The sequence below is a fragment of the Episyrphus balteatus genome, chromosome 1 (assembly GCF_945859705.1).
Source record: "Episyrphus balteatus chromosome 1, idEpiBalt1.1, whole genome shotgun sequence".
In the NCBI taxonomy this organism is placed as follows: Eukaryota; Metazoa; Arthropoda; class Insecta; order Diptera; family Syrphidae; genus Episyrphus; species Episyrphus balteatus.
The window spans coordinates 140,443,249-140,467,819 of record NC_079134.1 but is presented as its reverse complement, the minus strand read 5'-3'; the positions used below and the strand labels follow the sequence as shown (position 1 = coordinate 140,467,819).

General features: G+C 30.9%; 1 protein-coding gene across 4 annotated transcripts in view; it reads right to left on the bottom strand.

The window, feature by feature from the left end:
- LOC129907178 (solute carrier family 2, facilitated glucose transporter member 1-like) overlaps positions 1–24,571 on the bottom strand; it is a 48,618-nt gene that overhangs the window by 5,658 nt on the left and 18,389 nt on the right. For 2 of the 4 annotated variants that reach the window (XM_055983270.1, XM_055983268.1), the window contains exons 4-7: positions 20,000–20,594; positions 19,725–19,937; positions 19,545–19,647; positions 8,044–8,371 (exon numbers count right to left, since the gene is read on the bottom strand). The exons of 1 other annotated variant lie outside the window; for it this stretch is intronic. In XM_055983270.1, the coding sequence (XP_055839245.1) occupies positions 8,118–8,371; positions 19,545–19,647; positions 19,725–19,937; positions 20,000–20,594 (1,165 nt within the window). In that variant the 3' untranslated portion in view covers positions 8,044–8,117. Of the gene's footprint in view, positions 1–8,043; positions 8,372–15,587; positions 15,691–15,769; positions 15,983–16,053; positions 16,649–19,544; positions 19,648–19,724; positions 19,938–19,999; positions 20,595–24,571 lie in introns of those variants that run through there. One more of the 4 variants, XM_055983269.1, reaches the window with a different exon arrangement.

Here is a 24,571-nt window from a genome sequence, read left to right as displayed (position 1 = left end):
CCGGGGCCCCGGCGACTCAACGTACGCCACTGGTAGTTATGTCAACTTTAAATAAGCTGTCAAATTCTGCATTAACTGCACTGATTTAGAACACACTTTTAATAAGTTTTAGAGGTAGAATAAATAACAAATTGTACTGTTCCAATAATAAACAATAATGTCATACACTTATATTCCTGCAATAGCTTAAAAGCTGATTGCATAGTGCGAATGCAATTTTTTTTTTGTGAAACAAGCAAAGGCCCTTAAACACTAATAAAATTGAAAGAAAGCTGTTACTTTTAATTTGTGTTATCTTTCCAAACACAGTCCTGGTAGCAAAAATAGAACAGTGTTCATAAATTGCTTTTGTTAGAATAGGTTTTAAATGTCATTAAAATATAATTTAACTCAAATAAAAAATGTAATGACTTTTTTTCATCAATAACGAATGTATTCCTGAGTACTTTTTCGCATTCACTTAAATTTTTGGTTATTACTCTATTATGGAAAAAAAATTATTAGGTGTAGATCCAATGAGTACCTATGGTCTCAATTAAACACAAATTACACTGGTCTGATGGTTTGATATTATGAAAGATTAGACTTTCCTGAATCTAAATCTGGTTTCAGAAAAATTCTATCTGGTACCATTTTTGTAAAAATGATTTTTTAAAAATGTGAGTAGTTTCTAAAAAATCACCCTTTTAGATTCATTTGAACTTGTATAAAATAAAAACTATTTGTCGCATTGAGCTCAAATTTGGAGGACTTTTTCTTCATAATATGACCTATCGATTGACACCAAATATGTTTTTTACATTCATGTTTACTCTTTTTTTAAAATACTGATTGACAAAAAACAGACATTTCGAAATCCTTCACTTTTTAGTAAATCCTATACATGAAGAAAAGCACCTTAATTAATTAATTAAGGAAAATGTAAAATATCAATGCCCATTATATTTAAAAAAATAAATATGTAAAGAAAAAATAAAATACATTAAACAAAATTTGTACGTGTTTTGTAATTTTATATACTATTTTTCTATTTAGAAATATCTTATTTGTAATTAACCATTCGATAAACTGCCTTGTAAAGCTTCAGATTTGTTTCTCCTAGAATCAATAGTACACTTTTTTTTATATTTTTTGATGTGCTGAGTTAGAATCCGAAGTCCAAAAAATCTATCACGTCAGGATTTCGAGATATTCGCATTAAAGTATCACAAAATCAAGTTTTTGTTTTAGAAAATCTCAAAAAAACTACTATATCTCAAAAACCAGAGCTGACCCAAATTTTTTGAGTTCGGATTCAAAATCAGCACACTAAAGTCCATTAGAAAAGTATACTTTTGTTCTAGGGAGAAAGATATATTAATTTTTAGAGATCAGTTTCTTTATGGTATGATATGCCAAACCTACTAAAATTACTTAAATTAAGATATCTCGGAGAAGAAAAGAGATATTGAGAAGATTGAAATTGAATTTGAAAGAAAAAAATAAGTTCTTTCATAAACCGTATCAATTTTAATTGAAAAAAAATACCTACATTATGCTAAAATATTTCTTCGAAAACAGAAAAAAAATGGGTTTTTGAGATTTTCTAACGGGAATATATAAAAAAACGTGACGTGCTAGGTCAATTCTGACTTCAGATTCGGAATCAGCATACAAAAATCCTTTAGAAAAGTATTATTTAAAGGAGGATTTCCTTGCAGACCAGTGTAATTGCAAATAAAATTTTAGAAAACACTTGAGTAAATATCATTTAATTGTATTTAAGGACCCTGTCTGGAATTGATCAGAACAGGATTTTCTACACTTGCTTTTTTGAAGAAGATCTCAAAATAGATTTTTGAAAACTGTCAAACTGTATGTTGTTGTTTTTGTTCGAATTTTGTTTTCAAGAAACAAGCTAAGCACTGCCATTTTTATATTTTGCTTTATTTTTTGCCTTAAGTACGACTTATATTGGAGCTTAGATATTCGCGAACAACTCATATTGATATTGAAAAAGAATGGTCAGTTAGTGAAAATTTGATTTAAAGCTTTTATAGACCCCTATCGATTCATGAAATAAAAACAGACGATGCCTCTGCGCGCAAGATAAGGCACTTTTTATTTTTAATAAGTTATTTTTAATAAGTTACCGAATACATGAAGTATTTATATGAAATTAATCTTAAATGCGTACAAATTATAATCTTATTTATGTTTTCAAGTTTTATTCCTGCCATTTAGTAATTTAAGTTATAACTACAACTACAACTTTTTGAAAAAAGTGGGAAAATTAAAAAAACAAAAAACTATTTTTTCCTACAAAGTCCATTTTTTCGGAAAAATAAGCTATAAGCAAAATGTTTGAAGCCAAGATCTAAACTTTCTGCATCATAAAATGAGTTTAAAATTGTTCACTTTTAGAATTTTTGCAAAACGGAGCCTATGTAGTTATACCTTTGATACTTTATTAATACTATTTTATAAAATAAACTCGAAATAATTTGTTTCATTCCTCCCTAGTCACGATGTGGTTGTTCATTTTCTATCAGTTTTTTTCATTTTTTTTTTAAATCATGTTTTTTGAACTGAAATCATGTTTTTTATCATGTTTTTTTCAAAACTCGAAATAGCAGCACTGGTTAGCATTCTGTTAATGACGAAAACGAGGATATCTTATGTATACATTCGACGTTGACTTTTGGGACACCCTGTATAAGTTAAAATAATGTTAAAAATGATTTAAACCTATATTTAAGCACAGATCGCACTTAAACGCTTAAAATAAAAAAAAATATAGCTTATTAGCTCAGGGCAATTAGTCAAAATATGGGCATGAAATCGCATTTTTCGCGGGACAAAATTTTTTTCATGGAATGTGTTCGGGTGGTTGTCCTTATCATAAAAGTCAATTTGTTGGGAAAATTGGAGGTTGGGAACAGCCGCCATCTTGGAAAAGAGATTGGTAGCGTTTTTATTGAATAGCTCCATTGTTATTCATTTTAACAGAAAATGACAAAGGTAGGACTTATTAACAATAAAATTATCTAAACAATGATATACAAAACAATTCCGTGAGTTGATTAAATAAAATTTTATAGTTGGTCAAAGTGCGGGTTTGTATCGCAAGGTTGGGACAAAATGACATTTTTTCATATATCTGACGAACTTTTGATTTGTTTGGATAATTCTTCAAGAATGAATTATAGTACTTATAATTACCTATAAAATGAGCCCACAATTGTTATTGTAACCATCGTATTGTAGAAGTAATCTAACTCCGAAACTCTCCATGTACTAGTCAAAAGTGAGAAAAAAGCTAGTTTTTTGCTAGTAGGCCGAGAAAATTTTGGGAGTAGAGGTATAACCAAAATATAAGTACGCAGTTTTGCTGCCATACTCGTGTTAATGTCGATTTCAAAGGTCTGACAACTCTAATTTTGGGCTTTATACGGTTTTTGGGGGGTTAAATAACGTAAGTTTTCCAGCTAACGTGAATGGGCTAAATTTATACTATTTGAAATTATAAATATAAAAGCTGATGCTCTATTATTTTTCCTAAATCTAGACACCCCAATCTTGAGGATGTGACCAATAGAACTCAAGATATAAGCCGTTTATACGATTATGTTTTAGAGGCTTTTTTGTTTCGATTTTTGTTTGTTTATTTGAATTGAAAAGCCTGATATGGTTAGTTAAAAAAGCTTATATCGTGAGTTCTATTAACCCCATAGCCGAGATTAAGGTGTCCAGATTTAGGAAAAATAATAGAGCATCAGCTTTTATATTTATAATTTCAAATAGTATAAATTTAGCCCATTCACGTTAGCTGGAAAACTTACGTTATTTAACCCCCCAAAAACCGTATAAAGCCCAAAATTAGAGTTGTCAGACCTTTGAAATCGACATTAACACGAGTATGGCAGCAAAACTGCGTACTTATATTTTGGTTATACCTCTACTCCCAAAATTTTCTCGGCCTACTAGCAAAAAACTAGCTTTTTTCTCACTTTTGACTAGTACATGGAGAGTTTCGGAGTTAGATTACTTCTACAATACGATGGTTACAATAACAATTGTGGGCTCATTTTATAGGTAATTATAAGTACTATAATTCATTCTTGAAGAATTATCCAAACAAATCAAAAGTTCGTCAGATATATGAAAAAATGTCATTTTGTCCCAACCTTGCGATACAAACCCGCACTTTGACCAACTATAAAATTTTATTTAATCAACTCACGGAATTGTTTTGTATATCATTGTTTAGATAATTTTATTGTTAATAAGTCCTACCTTTGTCATTTTCTGTTAAAATGAATAACAATGGAGCTATTCAATAAAAACGCTACCAATCTCTTTTCCAAGATGGCGGCTGTTCCCAACCTCCAATTTTCCCAACAAATTGACTTTTATGATAAGGACAACCACCCGAACACATTCCATGAAAAAAATTTTGTCCCGCGAAAAATGCGATTTAAATTACTAATTTCCCTGGGCTATATTACCAAGCTAAATATTTAAAACTTAGGTATTAATAATCGCACCTTGAGGTATGAGATAAATTTTACTATTCTATGAACAACAATTAGAAAGAGAGGAAGAAAGCCATTTTTATGAATTTCCTGGCATTTTTTGAAAAAAAATTTTAGGAGTTTTTCGTCAAATCTCAGAGAAACTACAAAACTAAAATGCATTTTAACGCTGTAAGGCTTTTTTAAAAAGTTTTGAAAAGAATTGTCTTATGCTCTAGTTCTAGTTTTGTATTCTAATATTAAGGACAATTTAGTAAAAGAGTACAATCCACTGTCCCTTTTTAATTAAAATATAAGAGGGGAAGCATGAACGGAAAAGAAAGCTATCCTCTCTAATAGAGGATGATTGGTATTGCCAACCTATCCAAGCTTTCAAAAAAACTATCATTCATAACTGAAAGTGTTGCCGTTGTTTTTTAATAATTTTTTTTGATTTTAAGTATTTTTTTTTTTAGAAAATTGCCCTTCCCGCCTAACCGGGGGGAGATAGACACCCCTTCCCATAGTAAAAATTATTGCATTTAACTCCTCTATAAAAAACCGATATCAATTCCTGGTTGCTAAGTTATCTTACTTTCCCCTCAAATGTTTCTTTTTTACTTGAGTAAAACTGAAAATGCAAAAAAAATATAGGTTCAAATGGCCATACTTCGGTTAGCTTTCAATGAAAAAAAAAAATAATAAGCACAGTATTTTGAAGGAAATTTAATCTCCTTTCTTTTATTAGAGCAATGCTAATGCCTATCTCAGCCCAAAAAGAGACATAGCCAAAAATGTTAAAAAAAACTCAAAAAATCGAATTTTTTGACTGTTTTGGTAAGGAAATTTTTTTTATCAATTTTTAAAAGAGATTATTGTTAAAGAAAATTTAATTCTCTAGAAAAAGTGTTAGCCCAATATCTCAAAATTTTGCTTCGTTTGCGAGATATATTAGAAAAACTAAAAAGGGGGCTTTTTCACCCCTATCTTCAGTTTCCACCCTCTCACTTAATAGCACTCCGCGGTTTTATTTTCTTTTATAAACCATTGAACGATTCCTGCAATAAAAACCCGTGAATGTCTTAGTTCCTTTCTAAAAGACATAGTCAATAGCCTATATTTTATTTTTTGTTTAATGTGATATGTTTTGATTTAACCGGTTTCTTTGGAGATGGAAGACTGCTCATGAGTAAATGATTAGCTCTAGTACTAAAATTAACACAGTTTGTAGTAATTGATTTCTACTCATCAGTAGACTACCAAAATACGTGTGGTGTCGCAAGTCGTTGGAGTATTAAGTAAATATGTAAACTAGTGCCCATAGCGCCACCTTATTCAGCTTCAGTTCTCACAATTTAATTGCATATTATTCAATAGATCTTTTATCTGCTTTAAAAGCTCTTTTTGTGTCCGTTTTTTAAAGAATCAAGGGGCACGGTAGTTCCCAGCCAAGTTCTCTAGCAACTTTGGCACTACACCCTTATTTACAGGAAACAACTCAGGCCATTTTCGACCCCCCTCTAACTTCCACACCAAAGATGCCAGAATATTCAAACTCGCTACATTTGTTGACCTGGCCAAACCCAAATTCCTCACAAAATTTCAGCTTCCTACGATGAGTAGTTTCTGAGATATAGGGCTTCAAAAATCGCAAAAACCGTAACTGACTCACTGACTCACTGACAGATCATCAAAATTATGGAGAACTTCCCGATATCGTAGAAACTTGAAATTTTACATGGTGATAGGACTTGTGGTGTATAAAAAGGAAAAAATCGAAAATTTGAGATTTTCAATTCAGGGGGCGTGGTAACCGCCCATTTTCGCCGAATTTTCATCAATTATTATAGAGCACTTCTGACTATCGTAGAATCTTGAAATTTGGTAGAATGGTAGAGCTGGTAGTTTATATAAAGGAAAAAAATTTAAATCTGAAAATTTCAACCAAGGGGCGTGGCAACCGCCCATTTCCGCTGAATTTTTATCAAATACTATAGAGCACTTCTGATTATCGTAGAATCTTTAAATTTGGTATAATGGTAAAGCTGGTAGGTTACACAAAGAAAAAAATTTAAAATTTGAGAATTTTCGCCAGGGGGCGTCTTAATCGCCCATTTTCGCTTAATTTACATCAAATATTTTAGAGCACTTCTGATTATCGTAGAATCTTGAAACTTGGTAAAATGGTATAACTGGTAGTTTATACAAAGAAAAAAATTTTAAATTTGAGAATTTTCGCCAGGGGGCGTGGTAAACGCCCATTTTCAATTAATTTTCATCATATATTTTAGAGCACTTCTGATTATCGTAGAATCTTGAAACTTGGTAAAATGGTAAAGCTGGTAGTTTATACAAAGAAAAAAATTTAAAATTTGAGAATTTTGGACAGTGGGTGTGGTAACCGCCCATTTCTGCTGAATTTTCATCAAATAATGTAGAACACTTCTAACTATCGTAGAATCTTCAAATTTGATAGAATGGTAGATCTGGTATTTAATAAAAAAGAAAAAATTTAAAAATTGAGAATTTTAGACAAGGGGCGTGGTAACCGCCCATTTTCTCTGAATTTTCATCAATTATAGTGATTTTAATTTCTACAGCAAAACCTTGCAAAAAGAAGTGAAATCACAACAAAAACATTACTGTTAAAAAAAGAGCCAAGTTCTCCTATACTGAAATTATGCTGGCACAAAAAGTACTGAAATGTAAAAGTGTACCAAGTTCTAAAGCTTGGCTTTAAATTTGTATAAATAAAATTTTGGTTGTTTACTTGGCAATTTTTCAAATAGCTTTAAAAATCGGTAATTTAAAGTAAAATTGTCAAGGGAACAATCAAAATTTTATTGATACAAATTTAAAGCCAAGCTTTAGAACTTGGTACACTTTTACATTTCAGTACTTTTTGTGCCAGCATAATTTCAGTATAGGAGAACTTGGCTCTTTTTTTAACAGTAATGTTTTTGTTGTGATATTATATTACTTTATCAAAAAATCGTTTCATTTTCACGATCATTTTTACAATTTTTTGCCCTGCGTTTCTAACTCTTAAAGAAAAGGAGTTCAGCTAAAAACGCTTTCTATTGTACTGCGTTTCAAAATATAAAATTATGGTATAGTATGATAGAATAAAAGATGAAATAGAATGAAATAAAATTCTGTTCAATATAAAAAAGTTACACATACACCACAGTGACCGTTTGGTTTTTATGAACATTCAATTTTGTAGGTGTTTCCAAGAAAATTTTTTTTATTTTGTTCTCTTTTTATGCTTTAAGAAAAATTTTATTCGATTTTCGAAGTTTATTTTGTTTACCTACATTTTTTTTTTAATTTAATAAAAAATAGAAAACTAAAACAAAAACAATGTTAAGTTAAGAAAAGTTTTTTTTATTTTCAACAATATTATTTATAAAATTTTTCAGCAAGAAAATAAAATCATGCCACTATGTGGTTTAAAATACATAGTTGATGACTCAATAAACTTACTACAAAGTGACTTGATATTTTTAATAGGAACATATAATTAAAATGAACAAAAAAAATTTCAATCTTCTTAAGTAACATTTATGCTTATAAAAAAATATTTAAAGCTTTATTTTTCATTATCCTGATAAAGTTCGATTTTTATCTTACTTTCGAACTAAATCCTTTCGAAATAAGTGGTGCAACTTGAGATGGATCACGTCCTCGTGTCTCTGGCAAATAGAATCTTGTTAATAAGAACAAAAGTATGCAAGTAATCGAAAATGGAATAAAAACAAATGCTCCCCATGCATTTTGTAAAGTTGGAAATGCCATTCCAATGATGAAATTACATGACCAAGATGAGAGTGAACCCATTGCCATACCAATTGGTCGAGGTGCGACTTCAAAGATTTCTAAAAAAAAAAACAAAAATATTAAATAAATTAATTAAGAAAATAAAAGTAAAATACATTTATTAAAAACAAAATGTGGAAAATTTGAAAAGAAATTCAATTTTTTTTATAAAACATTGTTCTAAAATTTAAAAAATAAATAAATTATTAATACGATTTTGAGGATAAAGTTTATTGGTAAAAAAAAAGTTTATAATAATAAATCGAATTCATTCAGGAACACAAAACTAAATTATAGGAAAATTACCCAAAAATCATATTTTTTCCTACGAGATTTTCTACAATAAAACACAAAATATCGAATAAATATGCAAATCCCATTACTATCCAAATCCATATAAGATCTTCAAATTTCAATGGTTTCTTATGATAATTCAAGTTAAAACCAAATTTTAACTTTTTAACTTTTCCAACAGCAATTAACTCATAAAAAGTCCGCTTCATCCAAAAATCAATCAATCCATTTGATTGTAATTCCAAAATATGAAAATTCAAAATTTCTTTATAAATTGAATTATGATTTATCGAAAATGCAGCTAACATATTTTCAAAAAGCCACAATTCTTTAGACCAACGAAACAATTGTTGACCAAAGAAATTTTGTTGATTCTTAAAAAACTCCCATTTAGGTTCAGTTAGGGCAAAAGCATATTTGGTATTTAAAGTGTCTCGAAATTTTGATAACTTTTCCATGTTTTCTTCACCTTGAAATGTATTTGAATACTTTTCCATAAGTTCTGGTCTAATTTTATTTAATAATTCATCAATATCAGATTGATATATATAGATTTTTAGTCCTGACGATTGAAGATCATCGAAAGATAATATCATATTTTCTTTCGGAGGTTCTGTCATGAAAGATTGAAGAAATGCATCGTATGAAGTTACCAACATAATTCCCAACAAAAAGATCAGCGAATAGATTAATTTTGTTGACAAAGAAGCATTTGGTGCTTCAGAAAATGACTGTCCGAGTATTCCACGTAAACAATCGAAAAAATCACGTTTGAAGCCAAAATTTTGAAGTTGTGATCCTGGTGTAAATTTTGTAGCTATCTTTAGTGAAACGGATAACAATATAAACACTACAAGAGTTAAAATAAATGCCTTCCAATGAAAAACAAACGCAAACACTTTATAAATAGGTATGTTTGTTTCTACGGGTAGCATAACACCCCAATCAATTACATTGTATGGATACGAAAACGATTTAAAAGATTCCTGTAAGATCAACAAATGACCGCCAAATATTTCAATAGTTCCATTTAAAACAAGTTTATGAAAGTCGTAGGGTGAAAGTGAAGAATTAACATTCGATGAATCTAATCTGGCATTATGCTTCTTAGCAAGACTATTAAATATATGCCACACATAACCTCCAATTATACTATCACCTTTAGCATTTTTAGAAATTATAGTTGCTAGTTCTGCACCTCCGAAAAATACTGGTAATATCATGCCATGAAGATCACGCATTCGATCTTTAAAAACAATAGATTCTTTGTTGTTCCATATGATTTCTTCAAATAGACCTCCTCCAAAATTGCTGTTGTAGTACGCTGAAGATTTCTGAAAATCTTGAAAAATTGCTACAACATTGATCATTCTATTCTGCCAGCAGAAATTGAAAAGATTCTTCAATTTTGTATCATTTCTGAAGGAATTTCCGAGGACAAAAATGTTTTTCGTAAATCGAATATCTTGAAGATGTTCTAAAATTCGCTGAAAAATTGAAACACTATCATCATCGTTTGAACCGTATTGAACTATTGTTAGAATATTTTCATTGAATGCTGCCTTCAAATAATACGAAGAAATTTCGGTCGAAGAAATCACTGGAATATTTAATGAAGTTGAAATTTTTCTTAAAAATTCATCATCAGTTAAATCTGAAAAAAGATAGTCTTTAGAAGTTTTGAATAGAAATATGCTTTCAAATTGATGGGTTTTTTGGAGATTTTCGATAAAACTAAAAAAAATTGAACCACATTTAGCTTCAACTGCTAGAAAATTGATAGCGAACACAGCAACGAAAGCAATAAAATTGAGCGTTTTGTAATTCATCGCGAGCTTAAGGTAATGCAACTTGACTTCTGCTCTGAAGAAATTGACTTTAAAGACTGCAGAAGTGTATTGATAGTGGGACAGTTAATCACTGCCAAATTATTTCAGTCGGTAATATCTTCGATTTAAACGTAAAACTCATAACATTTAGAGTGATTATTCTTTTTTTAATAATAGTTGATAGTTCTCTTATACATAATTGCTTCCAATAAAAGTTTCATAATAGTCATAGTGGAAAACACTTTTATAAATGCATACGAATTAATAGTCATAAAAGTACAGAAAACTTAGAGAAACTGATGGAACGAAATTGATAACAGCTTTCAAATAAATGTTTCAAGGTAAACATAATAATGACTGTGTACTATACTACTTAAAGGACATGAATAGAAAAAAGACTGAAAAGCTTCGCCAGGAACTGTCCAACCAAATCCCAATCCAGATGATGATTTGTAAGAATACCCCTTGATGAACAGATCTCTTTGAACAAGCTAATTGAAGGTATACAAAAAATTTCTGATTACAGCTTTTCTCATTTGCACGTATCTTCTTGCTTTCTCTATGGACCTTATTTATCATAAAAAATGAATTGCATGGCTAAATAGATTTTTCAATCACTTTTAGCACATCGGCTTTAATTTGCTCTCGATAATGTCAAAAACTCAGGAGTTTTGAAAATGATGTCGTTCTTCACTCTCCCTTAAAATCAGGAGACGGACAGAATCCCGAAATCCAAAATCCATACAGTCCAAAGTCGCGAAAACCCAAAATCCCGAAAACCCAGAATCCCGAAAAACCGAAATCCCGTAAACCCAAAATCCAGAAAGGCCAAAATCTCGAAAATGAAACAGAAAAAGTAAAAAACACTTCAAAATTGTGTTTCACGGCCATTCCAAAGTAACGGAGAAGACATATTGACCTTGTTTTCAGTTTATCTCGTTGAGGAAGCAATCTTTTTTCTTGAAACTTGGTCGGTCTTAAGGGCTCATTATAAAGTTGAAGTTTCACCAAAAACTAATTAAACTTAACCAAATTATTCACAGATTAAGCGGTAACGGAGAAGACGCGTACAATTCTTCTCCATTACCTCCTTTGTCTGTTAATAAATATAGCTATTTTTTTTTTTTTTTGAAACTTCTAGAACTTCAACTTTATCATGAGCCCTTAAGACTCACCAAGTTTCAAGAAAAAGTATTGCTTCTTTACCGAGATAAACAAAATAATAAGCGTGAAAATGTCCTAAAAATGCAAATGGAATGGCCGTTCACTGAAATTTTAACTGAAACATAAAACAAACAAAAAATTAAATTATATAAAATGAAAAATTTGCGCAAATTTTTCATTTTAAACAATTTTTCGGGATTCTGGGTTTTCGATATTTCGGGATTCTGAGTTTTCGGGATTTTGGGTTGTTGAAATTTTGGGTTTTCTGATTTTTGAACCCAATCCATTTAAATCATTGAGGCCGGTAACCATAAAATTTTTTACCAGAAAATTTTTGATTGTTTTCGAAAATAAGCGCAAATTTGAAAACTAAAGGCTTGGCCACACCGGAGGGTATGCGGTATAGCGGTAACGATATTTGTACTAAAAAAATTCCACACCTGAACGTTGATGTGTCAGTTTGGAATTTTTTTCATACAAGTACCCTCACCGCTACCGGTACCGCTACCGCATACCCTCCAATGTGGCCAAGCCTTAAATAAAACCTATTTCTGATAACCTATAAATTTTTGTCAAAATTAACAAAACATTTTTGTGATAATTAAATTTGGGTGCTTTTACTTCACAAAAAAAAAAAAAAAAACTAAATTTTCGTTGGTCTTCGTGTTAAAAATATTTCAAAAATATAACGTTAAGACCCCAAGGAAACTAATCTACAGCCGAAAGTACCATTATGGTACTATTCGAATTCCTTCGAAAAGTTTTCTTATAACAAAATTCTCAAAAATATATATTGATTGAATTTTTAAGACCTTCAATTCTTAAAATTGGTTTATTTCTTTTTTCATTGTTTTTCTGCCGCTATTTTTTGGAAAAAAATGGCAAGACCCTATAGAAACCAATTCACTTTTGAATTTAGAAGACTATTCTATCTGCAAATCAATTCACTTCTACTTTCTACCTACAAAAATTCTTTCCTATTTGTGGGTCTTAAATTACTACTGAGGAAGTGTTTTTTTAAGAAAGGAAAACATCGATTTTAAAAAGGGGAATATCGATAGAACGTGCTCAGTAAGTAATTTTGTCAAAAGGAAAGGGGACCTTAATTTTTGTTTAAATAGTCAAGTAGAGTGAATTTATGATAAAACCACGATTCTGCAAAATTGTAGTTTTCAGAAAATACGGCTTCAAAGTTTTGAAAATTCATGCAATCTTATAGAAATTCGTGCAACGAAAATCGATAGTTTAAGCTTCTAGGCAACAGATTGGAATCGACGCAATGAATAGAGGAACCGATAACAAGCAAAATGGCGCATTAAAATGAAAATGTCCAAAAATGCAGATTCGCGGTTTTGGCGTTGTGCCGACAATATTTTATAATAAATACAAAGTTTTATAAATGAAGTTATTTTTTCTCCTCTTTTAATGTATATTCTTACATATTTCAAAGAGATTTCAGTTCAACTAATCATTGGACAAGTCATAATGGAAAGCCGCCATTAAGTCAATACAAATCTCGGAGAACATTTCACCGAGAAAGGCCTCTCAAACAAAATGAATCGAACGTTGTGATGGCTTTTCCTATGATGGGCTGAACATGATGAGTTTTCCTTTGATAAAATGTGTTGTAATATGTAGAGCAACGGCGTATACAAGGGGGGGGGGGGGGGGGGGGGAACTTAAAAAAGAATTTGTTATGTGATACTGAAATTTCTTGAGTAAGATTATTTTCAAAATGTTGAAGTTTTAGAACATGAACGAAAATTAAAAGTAAACAAAATTTTTGGTATTCAAACAAACTATTTTACCATATTTTGGGGATGTGGTCATATTTTTAGCGAACGCTATGCTGGATTAGAATTATTTTCATTCGTTCGATAATATTAGTTGAGCTGTGCTGTAGAGTTTTGTATGGAAACAAAATCCGGATAAGTATTATATTCAAAGCTTTTTAAAAGAAATTGAATCTAGTAGGTACACAAAAATAATATCCTAAGGGCAAGACACTGCTTACCAGCAAATAAAAGAAGCAGCCATATCTTCTATTTTTTTATATGATGAAGTGAATAAAATATGTTTTAAATAGGGAAGCTTTCTGTGGCCTTGCTGTGTGGAGGTCAATTCTGTTGATAAAATTCGTCATCGGCAAAATGTTAAAGAAGGATATCATTTCTCAAATCTTTTTAGTTTTTTGCAATGTTCCAGTTCAATACATTCGTCTGATAAAATTTGGTGAATTTTGTTTGCTTCAGAATATAACAGTATTTTTTACATACTAAATTTGCTAGATCTGTTGCATTTTTTGAAACAACTATCAATTTTTTAATCATCAATGGCCAGCCAATTATAGAAGCAATGTAAGCAACCTTATCTAAGGCAATTTAAATATAATTATTAAATATCACTTAGGGCTAATTTTTTGAATAGTTAGATAAACCTAAGTTAGAGCTTATTATTAGGAATAAAAGTTTTTTTTTATAGTGACATTTATTCTTCTGATAGTCTATCTGACGATTGAAAAAGCAGGGCTTAATCTAATAAATACAACTGAATGTTTTTTATATTGTAAACCGCTGATTAATACCTGAAAACGGACGAATTCCAAAATATCGGCAAACTTATTTTTTTTGTCTTTACTATTTTAATAGAGGTATTTTAAATTCCCATACAATTTTAAAACAAAATTTTAAAAAAATTATATTTTCAAATGCAATTTTTTTTACAAAACTTTGCGATTCGTTTGCCTGATGTTAGGAAGACTTTTAATTCAAAAGTTAAAACTGTTATTAAGTAAAAACGATTTTTATTTTAACTTTCTGGGCTAGCGGAAAACAATGAACAGTTGTTTTAAGGCAAATAATTCAATCGAAGTACTCGTACAGTAGGTACATTTTATTTTTAGGAGAGGATAGCCTCAATTGGTCAAAATTAAAGCCTAGTACGCTGCTGATAAGAAACGAAAAATCCCATACAAAAATGAAACAACGAAATGGTAAACCAAAAATTTCGTTCAACTTTTCGTTCTGTAGTACGCTGTTCGGCACAACGAAATTGAAAGTCTAAACTTCTTTTTCGCACACAAACAATTGCCGGGGACATTCATTGTGTGTGGAAAAATTACATTTTGAGCTTTTTTTGTTTGTTTTTGTTGTTCATTTTGTCATTGCATGTCTTTCTGCGATGCGTGTTTGCTTTTTTTTCATTTATGTTTTGCAATTTTTGAGTATTTTTCGGTCCAGATTTCGCAAGCATTTCGTTGTCTTCGTGGAGACCGACGAAAAATTTCGTTTCACATCAGCAGCGTTCTAGGCTTTAAGGCTTAACGCTAAACTTAAACGAATCTCATACCGTTTTTGTTTGGTTATTTTTAGAACTACATTCGGAACTTTTTGATTCGAAATGCAAGACGCACAAATTTTAATGTTTAATAATTCAAAAAGCCCATTTTCAGGTTTATGGTTGCTATCAAAACTTTTGAAAAAAAAAAAAAAAAAATTGGCATGACCCCCCCCCCCCCCCAAGAAGCAAACCTGTATACGCCCCTGATGTAGAGTTGAGCCTTCTCAAACGTTTGGAAGCAGAATTTCTGTAGCGAATTAAATGATTTAACTGCGTTTAAGTCAAAGTCATATTAATATGACAAATTTGTAAAAATAATCTCAATGATTTCACTCATCTTTTCACAGCTAATAAGTTATGATTGCACGGCTTTGGCTATTTATAAACTCATAATAACACAGTATCAAAAGCATATATCACTGTGGGGGTGTTGAAAAGCTGGACAGAACGACATCAAGTACAATAAAACGCAACAAATATAAACAAGAACACAATCGCTAATTCACTTAAGAACGCATTTGACATCTTTTGAAGGAAGCTCAATTAAGCTATTTTTGAGATGATTGCACGCAAGATTTGCACACACTGATTGAAGAGATCTTCAATTGAAAAGCAGACATCCACATAAATAGAGTTTATTTTTACTCACCAGATCCAATAAAGAAAGGAATTGGGCCAATGCCAAATTGAAAGAAGAATATGTAACAAAAGATGCACGCAATGCATCCATAAGCAAACCAACTGACATAATCCTGTAATAAAATTTATAATATTAAAGAGTGAAATAGTTGAATCAGTATAACTTTTGTTTGCTTGAAGAATCTTTCTTACGATATAGTTGAGAATGAATGCAAAAGCAAATAGAAATATTGCGCAAAAGAAACATGAAAATTGCATTATTGGACGTCTATTGAAATTGGCCATTAAATATGGTCCACACAATGATGTCATTGTATTCACACAACCAGCTCCTAGGTTTGCCCATTCGGCATTAGCTGAAGATAATCCAGCTCTTTCGAATATCGAAACAGAATAGTAGAATATCTAGAACAGAAAATCAAAATTTGATCAGTAGATACGAAAAGCAAACATAATAAAACTGATATGGAATATACCGCATTGATACCAGTTAACTGTTGTCCACCTTGAAAGGCACAAACAATAATCAAAGGCATAGTTAGTCTAGGATCACTCAAAACTCTCCCAAATGAGACAGTTTCTGTCTTAGCACTTGCTTCAGCTTCCATATCTTCGATTTCTTTTTGAATTATTTCCTTTTGATTGGCACCTCTTAAACGTTGTAGTTCTCTATTAGCACCTTCACGATCCTTTTTAATAACATACAACCATTTTGGACTCTCGGGGAAGTAGTACGATGGCAAGTAACAAACAATTATGAGAACAAGATAGAAACTCAAACCGTAATGCCAAAGATCATTTGTTCCAAAGACATAACGCAAACTAAAAACTTGTCCAACTACAACCCCACTGGTAACACCCATTGCACAAAATACTCCAAAAGTTCCACGTAGTGCTAATGGTGCACATTCTGTCAGATACATTGGCAGAGAAGCTGTTGTTAGGCCAGATGCTAGGCCAACAAATAATCTACCAAGTAGAAGCATTTCTACGGAACTGGCCATGCGGCAAAACATGAATAGAATGCCACCCACAGAAAAGAGGAATCCAGTGAGCAGGAAACATCCTTTTCTGAAATATTTTAAAGTTCTTCTGGATTAGTATAAACAAACGTGTAAGGTTAATTAAATAAATCCAAAAGTGAATGATTCATGAGTGACTTAAATACAGTTATTTTTTACATTACATTACATTACATATTAAACTAGTCTGAAGATAAATCTCCGGACTAGAAACACTGCAGCTTCGGAATCTAGGTCCATTTTGCTGATACAACACAAGACATTAATACAACACAGAAAGACAAAGAGAGAAAGAACGAGAGAAGAACATACAACACTGAACTACGTGGCACAGAGGAGGAGACATAGTTGAAAATTGTCTCATGTTATCGCACAGGTGGCTTCAGTTAAGCTGGCGATTTAGAAAAAACTTCTGAGCCGACCGCTGGGTTTGAACCCACGATGTCTGGCTCTGAAGTCATCCATCTATTCCTCTGTGCCATGGCCACCTGCAGTTTTTTTTTTTTAATCTTTTGTCGTTAGACGGGAAGATATAAAAAACTTTTTTGTTCAATGAGTCAAAAACAAACTTTATGCTTTCTTCAACTTTTTAACAAACTGACGGTAATATCAATCCATCAGCTCGTTGGTAACTGAAGAGAAAATAATCGTGCACAAAATAAGGTTGTAAAAATTTCAATTAAAAAATTAATAAAACATATAACATTGCAAATAAAAAAACATTTCCAATAAAAAAAATTCTAATGCTAACGAAAGTATTTAATTTTCAATATTAGTTGAATTTTTTTTTTAACAATTTTGACTATTTGACAATACAAAACAAAATGCAACTATATTGTTAAATGTAACTTTAATATTGAGGCTAATGGAAATAGTCAAAATTGTAAGAGGCTCGAGAAGTACCGGACAAAAAATTTTGGTTGTATAAAGCTTTACAGATGCAATTTTTGCTTGTGTAAAGCATTATAGAAGCAAAATTGTTAGTAGGTTATTAAAAACAAAAAATATTTAACTCACACGTTTTGCATTGAATTTTTTTAGTGCACAATATTTTTGTTTCCAATACATTTTTTTTTGATGAATTTTTTTTTTATTTGCAAATTGCAAGAGATACATTTTTTACATTTTTTTGTAGTGGAAATAAATGCACTAGTAAGAAAATGATTGATGCAACCCTGACACAAAAAGGTCTTTAATAAAGTCTTTTCTAGCCTTTTAAGCACTATGTATAAATAATTTTAGATAAGCAGAGTGTATGATTTAAAGCAATTTTATGTACATATGGGCCAAAATACTATCAAGTGCCTAAAAAGTTGTCCCTTTGGTTGAATTTCATTTTTCTTGAAGAAAAAGTACAAATAAGTAGAAAAACTATATCGAGTTATAAAATTAACATTATTTACATTTACAAGTTTGAAACCCAAATTTGGATTGAATTGTTTGCAAATCACGGTAACATTGTGGTTTATCTTGGTAACGCAGTGGTATTTAAAGTTTTAATGCTGAGTTTTAGTAATTAACTATTAAAAATATTTAATTGAAATTAATTTTTCTGTGATTTAACTTCATAGGAGACTAACGTTGTTCCTATAGTTTCATTATAGCTTAATTATTACAAATAAAACTGAAATTTGCAATAAAGTAACACAGTTGTTTGGTTTTGGTCACTTTGTGTTTAAACTGTCATAAATATAGAAATATCATTCAAAACATCGGTACAAATGTTATTTTATAATACTAGATTAAATTATAACCATTCTATGTCAACTAAAATATATGAAAATATATTGATAAAAATTTCCATATTTTTTTTTTTTCAAAATTCACTGACCTAATTAGACAGCAAAAAGTATTTTGGCAAATATATTTTATGTAGGTACTTATTTATAAGCTTTCAAACTTAAAGAATAATTTTATTCGAATCGGGACCCATATTTTTAACAAATGATTTTTTACCGAATTTTCTTAAAATAAATTCTGCAATTTTTTGTATACCTATCATTTTATTGGTCTGTCCTTGAGTATGTGAACAATTAAATGCACAACTGGGCTCGCACGTACTTGCTCTTGCAGTTCAAAACAATTTTATGTTAGTTTACTTGTAGATTTTAAGAGCTGCCTCTATATAAATTTTCAAGAAATTTTAGTGGAAGAGCCGACATTTAGGGCAAAATTTTTTTTTGTTATTTGACTTTTTTGAGAAAAACTAAAAATGCAGTTTTATTGAAATTGCTATGAATATTACGTTTGCAAAGTTTAATCAAAATCTTTAAAGCAGTTTTCGAGTAATTTGCTATTATTTGAAAAATTTGTATGAGAGATGCATTATCTAAGCTCGTTCTAGTGAAAAGTTGAAAAAAATATGAAATTTTTACTAAAATTTTAAGAAGATTTTCTCCATGAAAATAATAAAAACCTCATTGATCGTTGATTTTAATAAGGTTTCTTCATAAAAAAGTTCAAGAAGGCAATCTGTTAGTTTTTATATTTTTCTCTGTGTACTAAGAAAAAAACTTTTTTTTCAGTACAACATTAAAACCTTCAAATTATAGGAAAATGTCAATAACTTTTTTATATTTTTTTTTGTCTTAACCAAATTTTGACCGAATTTCTTTATCATAAACCTCTCATCCCCATGTTTAACATCTTTCTTATACCTCATAAAACACTTCTCTGTCTATTATTAGAATTAAACAAATTGACAATGAACAGATAGAAAAGAATCACTTAATTTTAATTACTCCTTTCTCAGAGTTAATTTAAAATGAAATCTGAACAGTTACTTCCAAGAAAAAGGACACGATTCAAAAGCTGATTAAATTTAGAGTTCCAATCAGTTCATTTGAGATAGTCATTTTACTGTTATTCGTAGTGAAACTCTTGCACTCTCTTGTGCATTAATTCAAATCCGAGAAGAAAATAGACACAAGTTTATTTTTACTCACCAGATCCAATGAAATAAGGAATTGGGCCAAGGCCAAATTGATAGAAGAAAATATAACAAAATATACATACAATACAAGCAATTGCAAACCAACTGGCATAATCCTGTTTAAAAATGAGAAAAATTAATTGAGCAACTGGTTTTTGAAGAATTTACTTTCATTTTTCAAAAAACCACTTACAATAAAATGAAGAATGAAAGCAAATGTCAAAAGAAATGCCCCACAAACAAGACAAGAGAACTGCATAATTGGACGGCGATTGACATTGGCCATTAAATATGGACCCAAAAACGATGTTACCAAATTAAGACAACCAGCTCCAACATTGGCCCATTCAGCATTAGTTGTTGAGAGGCCAGCTCTTTCAAATATCGAAACGGAATAATAGAAAATCTGCAAACACACAAAAATCAGGCATTTTGGTCAGCAGAAATCAAAAGTTGGATAATATTTACCGCATTTATGCCAGACAACTGTTGACCACCATGGAAACAACAAACAATAACCAGTGGCAAAAATAAACTAGAATCGCTTAAAACTGCTGAAAAAGCACTCGTTTGCATTTCAGCATTTGCTTCAATTTCCATATCTTCAATTTCTCTCTGAATTTGTGTCATTCGATTGGATCCTCTCAGACGACGCAGTTCTCGTTTGGCACTTTCATGATCTTTTTTGATAATATACAACCACTTGGGGCTCTCAGGGAAGTAATATGATGGCAAGTAACAAACGACAATGAGGACGATGTAGAAACTTAAGCCATAATGCCAGTGGGCAGCTGTTCCGAAAATATGACGTAAACTGAACAATTGACCTACTACAACTCCAATGTTTAACCCAACTGGACACATAACACCTAAAGTGCCTCGAAGGGCTAGTGGTGCACATTCAGTCAGGTACATTGGAAGAGTGGCAGTGGTTAGGCCCGATGCTAGGCCAACAAAAAATCTACCAAGCAAAAGCATTTCAACGGAACTGACCAAACGGCAAAACATGAAAAGTAAAGCTCCAATGACGAAGCAAAGTCCGCTGATAAGGAAGCATCCTTTTCTGCAAGGAATAAATATCAATGGAAATAGTTGGAGAGTTAAGTTTTTGAACACAAATAAAAGAAAACAACAAGAAGGTTATTAGTAGCGGTATGAAAATACATTGAAGTGAAGTTAGTATCTTAAAAATTATAGACTTCCCCAACGTCGTTAAACAGAAACTAAAACTAGAAACGGATGACCACTTCTCTCAGCAACCGTTGCATCTATTGCGAATATTTAAATTGCATATAATAGAATGATATTATTGACTTGAATTTTTTATTTTCGATTTTGTTGTTATTTTACTTCAAAAATTTGGTGACAAGTTTTTTTTTAAATTGCGTAAAACTGCGAAATGGATGCGTTTTTGGACTTTTCATTGCGTGCACTTCATGGTTTTTGAGTTGTGGTCTTCTGAACATATTCTGATACTTTTTTTTTATTCGACAATGGACAAATAAAAGCCCTTGAAGAATGCTCGTTTTTCACGGAAATCGATATTTTGTGAGTTTTTAGAACCCATCTGAATTGACTTATTCTGTTTCAATTCACAACGAACTGCTCATAACTTATGCTTAGTGGTCTCTGGGACCAAATCCTATTCCCTTTTTTACCGACTTCTAAAAAGGAGTAGGTATTCAATTCAGTCTGTTTTTTTTTTTTTTTTTTTTTTTTTACCTTAGTTCTGGCTATATGAGAAAAACCGTAAAACCCAGTTTTGATCCATTGAATTCGGTTTTGTTTATTTGATAAAAATGATTATTTAAGTCGTCAGTGGGAAAAACGAAATCGGGGAGGCTATAAAAAAATGCACATTTTGACGAAAATTCAGATTCTTAAATTTTATAAAATCCCGCCTACAACAACTTTATTTTACAATTTCTTAGTTCCTATTTGCTATAAATACTTGAACCTTTAAGAACCTTTAAAGCTATGAATGACCCAAACTGAGAACTTTTCTGTAATAATGACGTCGGTCGTTTATGGGGGATCTAAGAAAACCTTACTTTGACATTCCCTGACCGTAGAGGCGGATTTACAAATTTTCGAAGTATAGGCTTTTCAGTTTTTGCCGCCCTTGCCAGTTCATTTTTTTTTATACCTCGCTTAGAAAGTGTACCCATCATACAAATTTTTACGTTATAGCAAATTACTCGAAAACGGCTCTAACGATTTTGATTTAACTTTGCAGACGTAATACTCAAAGCAATCTCAAAAAAGTCAAATAACAAAAAAAATTTCATTTTATAAAATTTTCCCTAAATGTTATACCATTTTGAAAAGAGAATTGAACATACCAACTTTTAAGGTAACTTTCCGAAACATCGTAGTGCATTTTTTGTACACTACGGTTCATTGAATTAGAGTCATGTAAAATTTATTAGTACTTAGTTGGGCCAAAAATTTGCTTTAAAACTGATGCAGCTGAGTTAAAATGTTTGAATGCATTTGGTAGCAGGGTTATTCACGGTTCCGTAACAAAAGAAAAAAATGAGAAAAATTAAGATTTGTAGTCACGGCACATGAAAAACCGTCACAGGGTGACCATTTTTTAGATTTTTTTTCGAATGCCCATAACTCACAAAATATATGGCTGCGAATTTTTTAATTATTTTGCTGATAACTGTCACCACCTACCCTATCTACCGTTTTCGTTTCGACGTTAACTTTAGGGACACCCTGATAACCTTGATATTTTTTATAATTTTTTTTTTGTAAGAAAACAATAAAAATGGATTATAAGTGGTTAAAATGGAAGAAATAATTGAATTTATAAAACAAAACAAGATGGTTAAGTTTTTTTTTATGAATTCAATTAGTTCTTCCATTTTAAGAAAATCAAAACGAACGTTATTTGAATTTTTGAATGATAGATTGTGTCAACTGCCAATATCAGTAATGCCAAACAGCAAGTATTTTGTATTTTTGCTGAAACTTGGCATGGAATTTAGAAATAGAGACATGATGCAGCTCTGCGCTGCATGCAGATTTTTCTCCCATAAGAGCCCGTGTTATTTTATTTTGCTGCAGAGAAAAAACTGCACGTCTGTTTTGACCATAAATCTAAGCTTAAGTAAAGCAATTATCGTGTCATAGGAAAGAGGGGCGAAGAGCGAAGGGGACTGCCAAGATAAATTTCTAATTTAAGACAAATTGTAGCTCCCAGAGCTACACGTATGTAATAAGGGGGATTTTCTCATACAAAGTATGGGCTAAAGGCGCAGATGCCGATTACTAGTTGAGGGGCGGGGAACTTGCTGTTTTAGTCTAGAATATGGAATGTGCAATGACTAATAAGAGAAAAAAGTCATTGGAAAATTTTTTTACAGAATTCTATCTGGAAGACATCAGAAAGTCGTCATGGAAAAATCTTTTTGACTTCTATGAGGTGAACAGATCGGTTCCCAAATTTGCCGCCCCTAAAATCTGCCGCCCTAGGCTCCAGCCTACTCAGCCTTCTGGTAAATCCGCCTCTGCCTGACCCATTTCAACAGAAATTGCAATTCTAATACCTACTACACTTAAAAACTTCATTAATAATTTAATTTTTTACATATCTCATCAATTCATCATCATTCTTACTTTTAGAGACTAAGTCCAGGTTTGTAACCATGAGGAAAAACCTTCCCCAAAACAGTTCTTAGATGGAGGATGGAGGTTATAACTGAACAAAAAATTCTGTACATAGTGTTAGAGAGTCTATGAGAGATTAATTCTTAGAGTTTTTCTTTTGCATTTTTTTTTGTTAATCCACTTTTTGCAAATTGATAAATTAATACTAAAAAAAGGACGAAATTTCGAAAATTTTAAAGAATCTAGTTTGATTTAAGTATACTCGGGACCCAGGCTATGCAAAAAATTAAAATTGAAGTTAGAATTGAAAAGTCTGAAGAAGGTACTGTGTGCCGAAACGACATAACAAAAATAAAAACAAAGAAAGTGCAGGTTCTAAAATCAAAAAAAAAAAAAAAAATGATTTAATCCAGTCAAATAAGGGTTTAACCTCGGAATGAATGTTAGTAGAAATTTTTTTTGCTCAATATCTTCCTTTTGCCATTCTATAACATATCTCAAAAGTCTAGAAAAATCTCATGTCCACTTGTCGCGATTTCAAGGCCAAATCGCGAAATGGAGATTTTCAAAATTAGCAAAAATAGGCTATGGTATTATATACATATATGATACATGATTTCAAGGTATTTTTTAATGCTGATTCCAAAAAATCTAAAATCAAGACAATCTGACGTCTCTGGAAAAAGTTATACCTGTTTTTCATCTGTCAACTCATATTATTATAACAGTTGCAAACTTACTGCCGAAAACCCCTAAAAGTTATGGTAGATGAACCAAATTTTGCATGAAGATTTTAGAATCAATCATTATTAAAAATCAAAACAATCCATTACAAAAAATATATATACCTACGAAATAATGGTATTTTTTGATGAAGGGGCAAATTTTAGGATATGCACTAAAGAAGATTCTTGTTCATCTTAGGAATAAGTGCTAATAGGCTAATTTTTTCATTTTAATCTTTGTTTGGATATTCTTTAAGTACCCTCAAAAATCTAAAAAAAATCTCATGTCCGCAAGTCCTAATTTTCTTGGTTTGAAGATAAGGTGCAGATTTTAAAAAATTGAAAAACTACACTTCAGATATTTGTGTCAGATCAACATGAATAAGGTGCATTACTTTTCAGGGATGGTCAGGTTGACTTGTTTGTGAGTTTTGTTGGAATAATTGTTAAAAAATACCTTTAAATCATGTCGCTTATGTTGGTATACATATAAAAATTTAAACTTTTCTTATTATTTTTTTAAAATCTGCAACTTATCTTCAAACCAAGAAAATTAGGACCTGCGGACATTAGATTTTTTTTTGATTTTTGAGGGTAATTAAAGAATATCCAAACAAAGATTAAAATGAAAAAATTAGCTTATTAGCACTTATTCCTAAGATGAACAAGAATCTTCTTTAGTGCATATCCTAAAATT